This window comes from Semicossyphus pulcher, unplaced genomic scaffold (assembly GCF_022749685.1).
Source record: "Semicossyphus pulcher isolate SPU_LCO1_2020_fin unplaced genomic scaffold, fSemPul1.0.p SCAF_19, whole genome shotgun sequence".
Lineage (NCBI taxonomy): Eukaryota > Metazoa > Chordata > Actinopteri > Labriformes > Labridae > Semicossyphus > Semicossyphus pulcher.
This window is the reverse complement of record NW_027211692.1, coordinates 8445016-8461513: the sequence shown is the minus strand read 5'-3', so window position 1 is coordinate 8461513 and position 16498 is coordinate 8445016. Positions and strand designations below refer to the sequence as shown.

The 16498-nt window shown below is 41.5% G+C and overlaps 1 protein-coding gene across 1 annotated transcript; it reads left to right on the top strand.

Moving 5' to 3' along the window:
- Positions 1-489: 489 nt before the first annotated feature.
- Positions 490-16181, top strand: LOC138596966 (integrin-linked protein kinase). Its single transcript, XM_069668458.1, has 13 exons — positions 490-584; positions 2029-2294; positions 10103-10268; positions 11239-11334; positions 12018-12114; positions 12203-12286; positions 12524-12609; positions 12697-12806; positions 12999-13126; positions 13323-13444; positions 13603-13702; positions 14463-14593; positions 14684-16181. Exons 2-13 carry the CDS (start codon positions 2206-2208, stop codon positions 14831-14833), a joined length of 1359 nt encoding a protein of 452 aa, XP_069524559.1. The 5' UTR covers positions 490-584; positions 2029-2205; the 3' UTR covers positions 14834-16181.
- Positions 16182-16498: the final 317 nt, after the last annotated feature.

Sequence of the window (16498 nt, the reverse complement as noted above, 5' to 3'; positions counted from 1 at the left end):
AAACAAATGTTTTGTCAGCTTTAAAACCTTTATTTCAGCATTTTATTCATTCATAATTCAAATGATAAATAAACTTAAACTTGGACAACAGGAGAAAGTTGGCAAGTTTTAACATGAAATATTTAGCATCATATCATTCAACATAATGTCATAACACTGTGGTAGAATGTAACTACATTTATTCAAGGACAGCACACAAGTAGGCCTACACATTCACGTTTACTTTTGATACTTTGCTGATAATACTTTATCTGAATACATCTCCAAAACTCTCATGAATTAAAAATAAAGATGCCTTCCCTTTAGGGCATGCACATAATAACAATAACCTTGGCTTTGTTGATGCTTTAAAAAACTATGACCTGAGGCTGTGAATATTTTGACTTCCTGCAGTTTGCTCTGGCGCCTGTAGGGGGCGGGGCGCTCTTTTCCTTCAGGCAACGTTAACACGTAACGCACGGAGGCCGGTGGCGCTGAGGGTGTGGACGTCCCACAGCCACAGCATTCAATCTACTGGATACACTCACTGCTAGCAACTTCTTCTCTCTGTAACTGCATTACACCGCAACAGGCGAATATACTTGGTAAGTCTATCGCTATGCGGGGTAATTTACTGTCAGTTTGAACTGTTTTTACGGTTTATTCAACATGTATCTCTGTCAAGTCGGCGTCAAAAGCGGAGATAGTCCACGGCGTCAGAGCAGTTGGTTAGCTTGTTAGCCCAGCCTGCCTGTTGTGTCTCATTTGGTCAGCTAAAGGATGCTAGCTAATGTGTGGAGCTAATCAACTCACTTCTACTTAATCGAGAGTAACTCAGTGAACGCACACTAACTCACTGCCTGGAGCTTAAGGAACAATCACTTACAATAGTCAACGTAAACGAGCTGTTGCCCTGTGTTAGCTGGATAGCAGTGCAGCTAGTCAGAGTGCTGTGAAGGCTGTGAGGTGTTAATGGTGATCTCATTAATGTGGCCACAGATTGTTGCTATGTTTATGTTGACACACAACCAACTAAAACACAGTCATTCGGTGACTTATTATAATGGTATAATACGTTGAACTTCAGCCATAGTTGTATTGTCATATAATGTAAACATACATTTTTATATATGAGGGCATGTCTTACTCTTATAACATAAGATATATTACATCATTCATCGTGATCCTCCGTGGAAGTAAAAAAAAAAGTCATCCCTGTTCCCATGTCATTATGTAGAGTCTTCAGTATTTACTTGCACAATGCTTTTTTATTTAGCCAACAAATACTGTTATCTGCTGTTATACCTTGTGTTAGTTTAGTTTTATAAACAAAAAGCTGCAAGTGAGGATAATTTTCACTTTTAATTAATCGAATAATCAGCAGCTTAATATTCAGATTGTTTATATTCTGACCAGAATGTTCCAAAACCTGTTTAGTATGACATTAGAAAGAGAAAAGCACCAAATTCTCATCACTGTCCAAGTACCTTTGGACCAGGACAGTCAGCCTTTTCCTATCGAGCAGCACCTGGAACACTACACAAAACCAGGGGACATTACATCTTTCAACTCTTTCTCCAAATCTGTAACACAGTGGTAGCTGCTGGACCACCAAATATGTGCTCATAATCTGGAGTAGTAGTTAGGTCACTGAGGTCAAGTGTTCATTGTGATGTGTTACTTATAATTTGTTATTATATTAAGTGTTCCGTCAAACTCAAACTTAGAGACTGCCATGTTGTAGCCATGCAAGTTGGGTGTTTCTGCATTATAGATAACTAACATGTATACTTGTTACTATGACTATGATATTAAGGAAGTACAGAGTTTGACCCTGAGTGAGAATATGTATCTACCCTGGTGTACAGGCTGCTATTCACGGCCAAGTGTAGTGATTCACAATGCCATAAACTTCCCACCCTGTATTACTAATAAGGGATAAGATTACTCAACATTAGGTTGCTCGGATATTCTCTTTTTAGGTTTGAACAACAGTCTCAAATAAGAGAGGAAACGTGTGTTAACATGCTTTTTTGTCCCCTTTTTCAGGCTTTGTGTCCGTGCTGCTGCGCCTCTCTGCTTCTGTTCCTCGTTGTCCCAAATGAGGGACTGATGCTGGCCAGGACTCAGCTGAACCCCTCGGGTCGCCTCTCTCATCTGCCCCACTTTGGTTTTGTGACTACTCCCGCGGCTGCACCTTAAGAGAAGAAGAATACAGCAGCCAAAATGGACGATATCTTTACGCAATGCCGGGAAGGCAATGCAGTGGCAGTTCGCTTATGGTTGGACAATACAGAGAACGACCTCAATCAAGGGTGAGCCAAGGTTTATTTTCTGTTTTTTATCTAGCTTAGTGTTTTGAAATTTCCTCTCTTCTCTACCTTTATGTTTCTGCCAGTGATTGCTGTTAGGCAATTTTATTTTATCAGCAAAACTTGCCACAGCATGAATGTGTAATGCTTGATAACGACGATCGGAATACCAAGGAAATCATATTGGTTACACTCCACACTACATCACCGCTTTCTTTGAGTGTTTCTCTCTCCAACCAAGTTTTTGGCGAGGCTGAGAGCCCGCCTTTTCAGTCCCCAGCGAGATCTTGGCCTGTGATTGAACCCATTTCCTTTGGGCACATGTTTATGTCCAGAATGCCAGCGGAGTAATTCAAACACGTGATGTTGGACAGGAAACCTGCCGTGATGGTAGAGTTAGTCATGCTTTCAGTTGTTGCTGCAGATAAATGTAGGCATCGCAGAAAGAGAAAAAATCTGGATATAGAGAGTACACTGCAGGCTTCTGTAAGATTTGACATGTTTAGTATACAAAATATCTGTCTGGTAGTTACAGATCATCAGCCAGCCCTGAGCTGCTTCTGTATCCTCAGCTGACTCTGGGAAGAAAAACTTGGCAAAGCGTGTCAGTAAATTAGTAGCGGCCACCCGGGGAAGATTCTCTTTGGATCACTTTGTCTTAGATTTAGACTAGTGTTTGTTTTCAGAGCAAACATAAAGAAAAATGATTAATTATTATGACTTCGTAGCTTGGAGCTGCTCTCTTTTAGTATTTTCCAATGTTTTAGTACATCAGTCGTCCAAAAGTATGAATTTTCTTTGATTGCTGAGGTAAAGTTGAACATTAAGATGTTCATCTTGGTGCCAACCCTCTTATTTCACATGTAAAGTTCTAAAACTACAGTCACTTGCAAGAAATGACTTAAGTAAGGCAGTGCATGCAAGATGCCAGAGGCTTTACTTTCACATTTTTAAAGGGACTCAACCTTATCTGTATCAACCTGAGTTAGGTGCATAGTATGACAGATACAGATTGTGTCTGGGCAAAATCTGCTGCGCTTTCGGCCGGCAACGCCGTTCTTTGATGGAATAGATGGCCCTGAAGAACTACTGTCTCTCTGCACTTGTATTGGCAGTCCGTCCCTTCGCTTGTATCGCCAATTATGCTGTATACAGCCACAATATAATGCCAAGATATTTAAGCTGGGGATGCAACCGATAAGCATAGATTTTACTGTGTTTTGGTCGACTCAGATATAATACTCATTTTTATGCGGGACGAAGAAATGCAGCTAAGCAAGGTTGCTGCTGCCTGTGCGTAACGCATTCTGGTTCATGTAGGCACTGCCTAAACAGCTCTGCAAGCAGGAGAACTAAGCTTTCTCGGTTATGTCCTCACTGAAGAATTTATTTCTTTAAATGACTATATTTACTTTGAACAGTCATGGACGACCACGTTTAACTGAGGAAAAAAATCCTCTAAAGCTTTTGCTTTTGTGCAGAACTGAAGAGAGGTCTGCTCTCTGTTTTTACTGACTTTGTTTATGTCTCTGCTTTTCCTTATTTGTTACATTTTTCCTGTTGTTGTTAGACTGATTGCTAGGTGCTAGTGTGGATACATGCAGCCTTACATGTGACTCGTCCATTAGCTGATTACATGTCAAGTTCCCTTTTCCAGTTGATATATCTTCCTACAGTGGAGGTTAAACACACTTATACTTCTTTATTTCCCTACAGAACTGCTAGTTCTTCCCCCGATATATTTCACTGAACCTGCTCTACCTCTATACTTCTCCTCAGCCTATCGGATCTCCCCCGTTAATATTTTGTGTGCTCCTTGATGATGGCGTGTTTACACTGATGTTACTCCCAGATGTATAGTAGTAGAGGAATGCTGAAACTCCTTACAAGGAATAACACACAGGCCTCGAGGGAACAATCTAGCACCTACCGAAAACACAGAGAGAGGGGGAGGAGATTATCGTAGAGGGGCAGGGCTTTAAGAGTTATGTGTGACGAGACAGGGAATCTTTGTCTGTGTGTGTGTGTGTGTGTGTGTGTGTGTGTGTGTGTGAGCTAAATAGTGAATTTTTGAGCAGAGAAATGGAGCACATCACCGCCCCCTCCTCCACTAAAGTGCTTCCGGTATTCGTCTCCCAGTGGTATTAGATAGCTCTGCTCATTTCCCCTCAACATTTCCGCCAACTTGAGAAGAGATAATTACAAAGTTTAAAGAATACTCTCCTAAATGTTTACACTATATTATCTCCGGTCTTTTTTCTAAATATGATTACACTTTCACTTTTCTGTACTTTTGTTTGAAACATTTGCATGTAGGGTAGTATCTTCTCTTTTTATATCACGGCCATTTGGTTTTTCTAATCAAGTTAGATAAAGGTGTAATAGAACTGCAACTATATCCTTATCGACATCAATTAATCTGCTGTTGATTTAAAAAGAAATGTGAAAAATGCTCATCCCTCATCTACAAAATGCTTTTTTTAATCCAACTAACAATCCCAAAAGAATTTCCATTTGCTGTTATAAATGACAAAGACGAGCAATAAGGCGACGTCTTCAGATCAGCTGTTTAGTCAAACATCCAGTTCACTATCACATGTCATAAAGAAAGCAGCACACATCTAACAACTCTAAATCTAGAGAATGTTCCGCATACCTGACTAAAACAATTATGTTATAAAGGGAGCAGTTGCCAGTTAGTCGTAATTGATTGATTTAGCGTCAAAGTTGTTTGCTCCGGCATTGCATGCAGGATGTGTCGGTTAAAGACTCTTGGTCAGACAAAAGTCAAAACAAACAATCTTTGGCTGTACAAAATTCTGAAGGGGATCTTTCACTTTTCAGAGTTTTAAAGAAAGCAAGCTCAGTAAGCTGACTTAAAGAAAGAAAGAATATAGTTGGCATAATGTAAACAGGGGTTTTCATACAAATATAAGTATTATAAGGCCCTGTGCCTGCCCTCCATTACTCTCAGTTTCCCATTAGTGTTGTGTTTGGTCTCAAAGTGAGGACTGGCTTAGATGCCCCTGTGCTTTCTTTGGCCAAGGAGTGTGTAATCATGGCTTAATGGCTATCTGTATTTAGCCTCATCAAAATGTACATCCAGAAGAAGCCCTGCATGTGTGTACACTTTCCCTGTCACTCATGATTGTTTTGGACAGTTTGATGGCACCTATATTTATAGAATTTCTCATGCGGTTTATGTTGAAGCTTGTTGTTAATGAAGGAACTAGCTTTACACTGTGAATACTGTGATGGTATGCGCTGCAGTGTCAGCCTGTGACCCTGCGATGGTGACTGTTGCTAGACAGTGGTGTAGTGGCTTGTTGAAGCACGCAGGCATGGCTGCAGAAGGAGCAGATCTGTGAAAGAGCCAAAACAGCTCAATAATATTAGTAGTGGTTTGATAGAGTTGCACCACTACTGTCTGCTCAGCTGCTGTGCTCTGCCACATGTGCTGCAGAAGTGCTGCGAGTATTGCAAACTGTTGAGTCAACACATGCTCCTCTGGTCAAACTGTGTAATAAAACGGCTTTAAAATCACCCAGAGTATTGTTTTCTGCATGATATCTTCAAGGCACATAGAAAAACATATTAGCTGTGACAGGGCCCATATATTGGCAGTAAATATTGGCCGACCAACATGTTGGTCGGGCTCTATACTCAATCAGATCAATGACTACATTCTGCCTGAAAATACGTTCTTTTAATGTACTGTATAATCAGCATTATTTAAAAGAGAAAACGTTATTTATTGACTCTTCAGGAGCTGTCAGAAAAAAGAAGAGAAATACTATAGAGCTGTGTCCTGCAGGGTAAAAACATTGCTGCATTACCCACTGTAATGTCAGCTGATGTGACATTTATACAAGTCTTGGGGAAACGTGTTTTTTCTGCTTCTGTGGGTGTGTTTTACATCTGTTAGACGTGTCTGTGAATTTGTTTCCCTGATCCGAGCCTTGTTACATGACCTGGCGGGGATGTCGGGGCAGAGACATACAGGGTGCAGACAGGGGCTCTTCCTCTGGCTTTTCCGTCTGCCAAGCTGAGCACTGTTGGCAGGTGGATGGGCCTGAAATAAATTACCGCAGCCAGTGTGGAGGGGCTGAGCAGGAGAAAACCCTGGCACTCAAGTGCCTTTGGGTTGTGGGGATGAAGCCAGCTTAATGGGGAAATCTATCCTATAAAAAGGGCGCCTGAATAGAAACACGGAAACCAGAGGCTGGAGCCTCACTGGATGGTAAAGTGGAAGATTTTGAACAGTTTTATGTAGACTGGAAAAATTTTTTGTTTTCATAATGAATCATTAGTCAAAACAATTTTGGACTGAATGGTAAAATGGGGGAATAAACAATTTCCTATCACATCTAATAAACAAAAAAGTCACATAATTTCTCAACCTAAATTCTCTCTCTACTCTGTATTCTGTTTCTTGTTGGTAAAAATAACTGAAAGGGGTAAAACACCTAATAAAGTAGTGAAAAAAAATTAAGCTAAAAATTAAAAGCAAATTAAAATCAGTGTTTATGCAAAGCTCTTCGGCAAACACTTATTTTGCTCACCTTTTTTTCTGATGTCTTAGATCTAGAAATGTGATGGCTTATCCTTTATTGTGTTAAAGACAAAAACAAATCAAAAACAAACGAGATGTAAAAAGTGAAGGTTACATGACTTGAGACTTTTCAGAAGGTACACAGCTGGAAATGTGATGGCCATTCATCAGCCTGCGCTTACCGAGAATTTTGAGTTAAAAAGAAAGAACATCAGAATTCCCTGAAGACAGAGGTCGAAACAAACAGCAACATTCAAAGATATTCTGGTTAAAGTTATCATCTCGAAGATCTTATAGTTTTGTACTTTTTGGCAGGCAAACAGTAATTGCAGGAGCACACTTCCCAGATATCCAGACAGTGTTGCATGTGTAACGTCCTCGGTTGGCTCCGGTTGTAACTCTTGATTTTCCTCGCTGACGGTTGCTTTTCTTTTTAGACTGTTTGCTTCATCTGAGCGTCGAGTTTGTTTCTTTTTCTTTGGATTTTCACTTATTGTTGAAGTTGTATCTGTAGTCATCCATCTTTTCTTTGTTTGTTCAGCCATAGTAGATTACTGTTTACTTGCAACACTTGCGGAGCCGCTTAGCTCCGCCTACCCTCTCTGGCAGACCAACCACTGCCGGCTGATGGAAAACGCGTCACTAACTGGGCGCCACATTTTTTTCTGCGAAAGTCGCCACAGACACCCAGTCTGTAATTCTGCAAATGCAAAGGCTTTCATCAGTGGGCCATAGGCTCAATCACCATTGTGTTACCTCATTCAGTGATAGATAGTGACTTAACAGACATTTATTTAAATGGGAATCTTCAAGATGATCTCTTTAAACTATCAATCAACCTTTAAGACAGTTCCAGATGCAGAGAATCTCCTGTCATAAATATAAGAAGGACAGTAGTTGTGTTTATGTGTGCACTCTGGTTTCCAAAGAATACAGTCCTTCTTTATTTCATAACATTTACTCCTCCTCTAAACAGGCCTGAGCTTAACACAAAAAGCCAATAAAAATCTTAGAAGTGCGTCTGTGGGGAGTTTTTCTCTCATAAACTTTGATTAATTAGTTTGCAGGATTTGGCCTTTTGGTCTGAGAGGAAATAGCACACAGAGCAGATGTGGTTTGGCTGCAGCAGGTCACCCAGATGCACAGATAGATGTGTGTTGTGGGACTGAGGGTCTCTGTGGGGCTCTTGATGCTGCTTTGAGCAGAGCTTTGCAGGATGCGTGAATACAGGCCTGTGTATTGATTGCAAGGGGGGGGGCAGAGGGTTCAGATTCCTGCAGATTCATAATACTCCCCCAGTTCTCAGATCGCATTATTATGCCGTCTGCCTGCACATAATTTCAGAGCAAGTGCATAACTTTATTAACAGGAGGATTGTGCTGTGTTTTGGCACAAAGAGCGGAGGCTGCATAATGAAGTAAAGTGTATGAAAAGTTGAATATATCATCAATACGGTCCAGATGTTTCAGTGGAACGGAGAGGGAGAAGATGGATTTGAATGAGAGGACGTGGGAGTGGAGGGACTCGGATGAGGGAGGAAACTTGTCAGAGAGGAGGAGGTGACCGTGACCGGGCAGAGAAATGAAGAATGACACAATCTCACAGCAGCTGGAGTGTATACATGCTAAAGGAAGTCTCTCCGCCCCTTATAAGGACTTCAGTGAATGTTAGGCGTGCTGTATCTTTCCCTGATTGACTCCCTGTCACTCAGCACTTACTGCGTCTTTATCTCCTTTTTCTCTGAGGACGTATGCCATCAGTCACTCTGCCATGTTACCGAGGCCGCTGTCCTACATGTGTCGCTGCCACTGTCACAGACACAAAGAGGAATGATGAGCGCCAGAGGCCTGTTCGCTGTTGTCTCAGTCTGAGCTGCAGCAGCTTCCTTTTTTAAAGAGGAAGATGACAGTAATTCCTCTTTTATGTGCCATTTGAGCTGAGCGTCACTGTACTGAAGTAGAAAACAGTATAATTTAATAGTTGTAGATAAATATGCTCAGTGGCCAGTTTATTTACAATTATCGGGTAATCTAATGCTACAAATCTACAGTGAATTCAGCAGACGCCATGACGGTTGGAACATTCAGTTTGTATTGATCTATTTCAACGAGCCCTGTAACTGTAAGTGCAAAACTGAAAAGCACTAAATGAGCTGATATGAATTTTTTATGTTGATCAACATTGTTGGGCGATGTCCTCTGTCACAGGCTAAATGAAACACTGCAGGGAGATGGCAAGATGGCCAAGAACTAACAGAAAGAACTGATGGAGGTGGAGACAGGTGGGAAACATGAAGGGCAGAGTGATGCTGAACTGTGTGAGCAGGGCAGCGTTACTTCAGTCTGTTTTATGTAGTTACTTATTTATTTAGGATCCCCATTAGCTATTACCGCAGTAACAACTATTCTTCTTGGGTATCCATACAAAACGAATCTGTAATCTGTTACCGGTAATCTTGGTGAAATGTAGCGGTATTTAATTCCACTTCAACAAAGCCCTATACATGACAGTCCTCTTTAAAGCATTAGATTTAGGCAGAGGTAACATAAAGCGCTCCATACAGGCATGTCTGGTGCCGTAATTATGTCTATTATTTGTGTGTGTCAGCTGTGAGTAGAGGTCTGCAGGTTTTCTTGCGTTACAAATGGTTCTTATGAAAGCTGTACGGACGCTTTCTGCTCTGATGACAAGTGAAGTCAGCTAAGCCACTTGTGAAGCAGGCGATTGTAACATCGTCACGACTTTTTGTTTTTTGTCACAATTGATGACAATTGCTGAAGAAAGGCATTGAAACATGAGTACAGGTTCAGCAAGAACCATGTAGGCTGATATAGGAGTCTAGTGTGGCTCTGAGCTACAGAGTCATGGCTTTTAAATAGTGACTGTAGAAGACTTGGTGGGCGATGGCTGTCAGCCCTGTGCAATGGCACCACAATCAGCCCAACCACCCTGGGTGTAGGAATTCACTCATGTTGTCTTGAGTGGTATTTCGACTGTCAAAGCAAAACACATACGTTCCCAAAAAACAGTCCTCGGCTGTACCTCTTGGCCTCGAGCCAAATACACCACACAGTTGTTTGCAGGGAAGAACCTAATCTGGATAGCTGAGGGGCTGATGTTGCAACTGTACTTTTTTATCCCTCAAGAAAAACTCCTTTCCACAAGTTTCCTGCGTGTCCTGTAGTTATTCTAAATCTTGCCCTGCTTTAGGTTTCTGTGAATTCCAGCACTGAATGTGAATGCTTCTCCTTCTCCGTAGAGATGACCACGGCTTCAGCCCTCTCCACTGGGCGTGCAGGGAGGGCCGCTCCAGCGTGGTGGACATGCTCATCATGAGAGGGGCACGCATCAACGTCATGAACCGCGGGGACGACACGCCACTGCACCTGGCCTCCAGCCACGGACATCGCGACATCGTGGGAAAGGTAGAGCCCATGTAAACACCGGCACATGTACAGACATTAAAAGATTCCTTTGTGGTTTCCTTTGTTCATCCTGTAAGTGAAACCTTTTCAGATGATGAACATGAGCTTCCTCCTTCCTCGACTTCCCTCTCTGTCTATCTCAGAACAAATATTACAATGTGCACAATTAAATATGTTCTGAAACTTTACACACAGGTGTTCAAAGCGCGCTCCTAAAATGATGTTCAAGTTTGCTTCATAAAAACAGGATATTATGAAACCTGAAATGATGACATATGAGCAGCAATTATGAACACAAAGGTCTTGTCTGTTCTTGTAGTTCCACCATCAGCAATTTGAGACTGAAGGGAGTGCTTAGCAATTTGTCAGTGTGGAGGGTAAAAGTGATGTGTCAATGGCTGCAAGCATGATTATTAAAGGAGCTGCTCACAGCTACAGATGTTTACAGCAGAAAAAGAAAACTATGATGTGAGAGAAGACATTTTTCTTTATTTTTAAATATTAACAGGAACTGACTCATTTTCAAAGGGTTTAGACAATGGAACAAATGCGTCAGCTGCTACTCTATTGCTGATTGCTGAAGTAATTGACAATTTGCTGAGATGCAGTGTGGTGTGTAGCCACAAAATTATTCTAATATGCTTTGTAAAACAGCTGTCCTGGTGACCTCTGAGATTATTGTATTTGTTTAAAGACATTTATTTTATTCTTTGGAGAAATGCAAGAACTTGATGTATCTTAGTGTAGCGTATGAAATAAGGTGCTCCAGGGTGTCTGATTTAGAGTTGCTGCCAGGCAGCTATTGAGTTTAATATTAGGCATGTCTCAATACCTCTGGTATGTGTCCACAGGCAAGATGAACCTCCATGATTTTTGTTGGCAGCATTCACACTCATCCCTGTATACAGGCCAAACACGATCCGAGCAGCTTTGTTTATCATGAAATCTTTTGTTTCTGCTGCTCTTCCAGCTGATCCAGTGCAAAGCAGACACTAACGCAGCCAATGAACACGGAAACACACCCCTGCATTACGCCTGCTTCTGGGGCCAGGACGAAGTGGCTGAGGTCAGTGCGCCCCCTGGTGGCGTCAAATTTGAGTCTGATCTTTTTCAAAGGGGCCATATCTTTTAAATGGATATTCTCATATTTTGCATGGGGTTCACACTGTTGGGTGTTTATTGTTCACAGTGAAAAAGTGAAAACTGCATAATTCTGTGTTTTTCCAGACTGACATTTTTAAAAAGGTCGCCTCTGAAATGAGCTGTTCAGAACAGCTGCAGGTTTCTACGTCATTCACCGTCATTCACCTCAGGCTGCCTTCTTGCACAAGCTTGTAGTCAAGTCAAATTACCGTCCTGATACCTCCTGTTGATTCTGGCTCGTACATATAAGGCCAAATAACCGATCCTAGAGCAGCCGTGTTTTCTACAACTTTGGAGTGACAGTGCAGTGCAGCCGCTCCCCCACGTTGGATCGCACACGTGGGGGAGGGGCTACGCGGTCACTCTAAATACTGTCAGCTAATCATGTCTAAGGTCTGACCTTTAAATTGCAAAACGGCCTGTTCGTTTCAGGAGGAAGGAGAGGCTCCGAAAAATAATGAAATTAAAATATGTATTCAATTTTTAAAATGAAACCAACTTCACCAATGTGACTCAAAAACACATTAGAATATTAGAAAATTGATTGCATAGCTAAAATATGTCCCCTTTAAAATGTTGCTGACACCAATCTGTCCTTTTACCCAGGACCTTGTGACTAGTGGGGCTCAGGTGAGCATCTGTAACAAATACGGGGAAACCCCCCTGGACAAAGCCAAACCTCACCTGCGAGAACTCCTCAGAGGTATCACGACGACACTTTCATCTCTTCACATTCAAATGCATTTTTGATTGAATTTGTCATCAGTTTTCTCAATCCTTCCGTCATGCAGATAAAGCCGAGAAAATGGGGCAGAACTTGGCTAAAATTCCCTTCAAGGACACGTTCTGGAAAGGCACCACCAGAACTCGACCCCGTGAGTCCCACACTCACATAACCCGGTTTATTAGCAGCCCAGTTTCCATCAGTTGGTTTGGTCAGAGCGCTGCATGAAAGGAAACATTTCCATACTGGCGCCTCCACCAGTTTTAATGTGGTGTTTGAAATTTCCTCCTACTTCTCTCAATGGTTTTTCTAAATGTCACAGGAATAAAGAGGCTTTTGTCTGAGATTTAACTTTTAAATTATATTCCTCTCAATCTTGTGTGTTTAGGCAATGGCACTTTGAACAAACACGCAGGCGTTGACTACAAACAGCTCTCTCTCGTGGCCAAAATAAATGAAAACCAGTCCGGAGAGGTACATTATACTTATTTTTAAACTTTTAATTTATTTAAGATCCGCTGATGAACACTAACTCCTTCTCTATTTAATTCTCATCGGCAGCTGTGGCAGGGGCGCTGGCAAGGAAATGAAATTGTTGTTAAGGTGCTTAAAGTTCGCGACTGGACCACGAGGAAAAGCAGAGACTTCAATGAGGAATATCCCAAACTCAGGTTATTATTTAATCCTGACTTCCCCACAGCCTCTATGTTCTGTGCTGTTGTTGTCACTCATTTGTCTGCGTGTCTTGTATTATTATTTGGGGGTGTTGCATCTCACTCAAGCTGTCTGTTTATGTCAAATCCTCCGTGGGTTTGCCTCTTTTTGTCTGTCTGTCTGTCTCTCCCTCTTGGGCTCCATCCCAGGATATTTTCCCACCCGAATGTCCTACCCATGTTGGGAGCATGTCAGTCTCCTCCCGCCCCTCACCCCATCATCATCACACACTGGATGCCTTATGGCTCCCTCTACAACGTGCTGCATGAAGGCACCAGTGAGTACTTCTACTCCGGTCACAAAGTCTGTACTTGTCACCATTTGTTTGGTGGTATTGTTGGGATTTGTGATTTATTGCACTTGCACATTTGTCATTGCACTGTTGTCACTTTCTTTACAGTTACAATTTCAGTGTCATCCTGTTCTGTGGTGAAAATAAGAGTGCTATTTTCTTCCCCTCATCCTTCTGTCAGACTTTGTGGTGGACCAGACACAGGCAGTGAAGTTTGCGCTGGACATTGCTTGTGGGATGGCCTTCTTACACACACTTGAACCCATGATCCCTCGCCACTATCTCAACAGCAAGAGTGTTATGGTAAGACGAAGATTTAACACCGCTTTCTGGATCATTATTGTGTCAAATTCACATCTATGATGACCCTTCAAAGAACATTGTGTTTCTTAAAAGACACAGAAAACTGCAGGAGGAAAAGGAATGATGTCTGCTACAATTCACGTCCCTTGTTTCCACAGATAGATGAAGACATGACAGCCAGGATCAGCATGGCAGACGTCAAGTTCTCCTTCCAGTGTCCCGGCAGGATGTACTCGCCTGCCTGGGTGGCCCCGGAGGGTAGGCATCACTCACACAGCACAGATCCAAAGTGACAGCTGAAGCCACAAAAGCTCGAGCATGAAAGATGGATGCAGGGAACTCTAGACTTTCTCAGAGCTAAATGCAATCTGCTGCTGATTTCCCCCAGAGATACGGGGACATTTGAGCATATGGGAAACATAAACTGATTTGTAAAATGTGAAAATAAACAGGCTGCTTTTGATGATGCAACAGTACCAGTTATCCACAGAGGAGGTTTTAAGTTCACAGAGCAGTGTGTGGAGCATGATGGCAGTGGCTGTGTCGGATGTAGGGGGTTTGTAGGAGCCAGTTCCCATAGAAACAACCATACAGCATACATGTGGTGGGTAGTGAGCCATGAAATTGAGAGCACAGAGAGCACTGCTATTGATAAGGCACAAATGTAGAGATTTTGATAAGATAAAGAATTTCAAAAGGCCTTCTAATCTTAAGCAAGGCTGTCTTTGTGACATTTAAACCCTGTCATGAAAGAGATGGACAGAGCAATGACTGTTTCTCTGCAGAACTGAATGCAATCTGTGTTCAGAAAATTAGCATTAGAATTGCAACGTTTGTAAATAAAAACCTCCGTCAACTGGAGTCAAATTCATGTTGAAATATTTAAACCTAATAGTCTCTGCATTGTAAGATATCTCATATGGAAATTTGGAAAGTCTCCGTGACTAGAAGTGCATGTTGTGTAGTTCGGAGTGTTGGCTGTGCACAACCTTCACTCATTGCACTGTGTGATTTCCAGCCCTGCAGAAGAAGCCAGAAGAGATCAACCGCCGCTCAGCAGACATGTGGAGCTTTGCTATCCTGCTGTGGGAGCTGGTGACCAGAGAGGTGCCTTACGCTGACCTGTCCAACATGGAAATAGGCATGAAGGTGAGCAGAGCTGTCTTTCATCATAGCTTTAATGCATTTAAGTATCTCTTTCCTACATGAACAAACATCTGTGTCTGTTTTGGCTCTCAGGTTGCCTTGGAAGGTCTGAGGCCCACTATCCCCCCCGGCATTTCGCCCCACATTTGCAAGCTCATGAAGATATGCATGAACGAAGACCCAGCAAAGAGGCCGAAATTTGACATGATTGTGCCAATTCTGGAAAAAATGCAGGACAAGTGAAAAGAAAAAAACGTCCTGTGCCCTCCTGTACTGAACCTGAATCTTACCCCAGATGGTGGTGTGGTGCTTACCAGTATTGCCTTAAACTCTTACTCTACCGCTGCATTCAACGCCACTGTAGCTTCTGAGTTTAATTCAGCAGCAATCCCTTCTTTTACAATGTTTTTTTTGTGTCTTTTTTCAATGTGATATAAAGTTTTTATTTGTGTTTTCATCTTTGTCACTGATCTGCTGATATGAGCTTGATATTGACTGTTCATCTTCTTACCTGTAATCACGTGGACTGAGTACAATCATCTTCAAACTTTTAGACTGAAAAACCTGTGGAGGTCAGCATGACAGTCTGCTGCATTGCTTCAGTGGATTTAAGGCCTTGTTTTGTATCTGGATAGGGCTAACTATTAAATCATGGTGGCTCCTGATAAAACGAATAACATATTATCTCTATGCTTGTCTTGTGGGGAAATGTTTATGAACTGTATGCAACTGGCAAGCATGACAGAAGTCTGAAACCAAGCATTTAAACCTTATAAAAAGTATATGAATGAGTAGTGCCAATGAGAGCACTGAGCAGTGTTGTACCATTCAGCTTGGCTGTGTAGTGATGTGTAGAGCTTGAGCATTGGTCTCCTTTAAAACCTGCTAAAAATGATGTAAAACTGGCCTCACACACTTTTTATTCGCTGCAGCAAAAATGTTCTTTGAAATTTGGGAATATTTCTCTTGAAATGCATTGCAAGATTGCTTATTTTCTATTGTTAATTGTAATAATTAACTAGATTACTTAAATGTATTACTGTAATCTAGGTTATTTTGTAATTTTCCCTTAAAAAATCTTAACAGTTTTGTTTTATTTGAATTCTACAAGCTGTACTGCTAAACAAAGGGTGCAGGCAGTCTCTTTTGCAAGATGTCCAAGAGTGTTATCATGTTGCATACTGGCAGTCTATGTAATCCAACATGTAATACCTTGTTTTCCTTGTAGAGTCAGGAATGAATACTACAATTCACACTGTAATTTATTCATTTATATAATAGGTACAGTCTTTCCTCATAAGTTCATGGCTGCACGAGAAGCTGCTGCCAACAGAAGGTGACTGGGACATTAAGGGCAGGTGTTAACATCCTGCATACTGTCATATTGTTTTCTCACTTTTTATAATTTTGGTCCTTTAGATTACATCTGACTTTATATCATTCTCATGGGTTGTTTCTTCTTGCTGCGTTGTTTCTGTGCCTCCACCAGCTTGCTTGTTTGTGCTGAATCACAGGTTGAAGCCAAATCAAGAATGACTTATACAAATGTATGTATTTATATATAAGTATATTAAAAAGGAAAAATATGGGCAATGGGAATGTTTGAATTCATTATTGATGAAAATAGATTTTTATTTAGAGTCTGTAGTTTTAAATGAATTAATGAATAGCTATAGGAAATATGGTCCAAATGGCTACAGTGTTAGTGTTAATAAGCACTTAGCACACATAGAAGGGGACTTAAATAATTATTGATTTATTGATCTGGCTATGTACTGAAGTATGCCATTTGAAAGATCTTGAAGATATTGCTGATGGCACTCAAACTAAGCTTAATGTTTTATAGAGAGCTTTATTATCGAGAACATCCTCCATCACCGGTTCAATATTTCCAAAAACGGCAGTTTC

What these genes read in the sequence shown, in the direction of transcription:
- LOC138596966 (XM_069668458.1), top strand. Translation starts at nt 2,206, where the DNA reads ATGGACGATATCTTTACGCAATGCCGGGAAGGCAATGCAGTGGCAGTT. An exon ending in ATCGCGACATCGTGGGAAAG is followed by an intron (nt 10,269 to 11,238) that starts GTAGAGCCCATG and finishes CTGCTCTTCCAG; the next exon opens with CTGATCCAGTGCAAAGCAGA. An exon ending in CGTGCTGCATGAAGGCACCA is followed by an intron (nt 13,127 to 13,322) that starts GTGAGTACTTCT and finishes TCCTTCTGTCAG; the next exon opens with ACTTTGTGGTGGACCAGACA.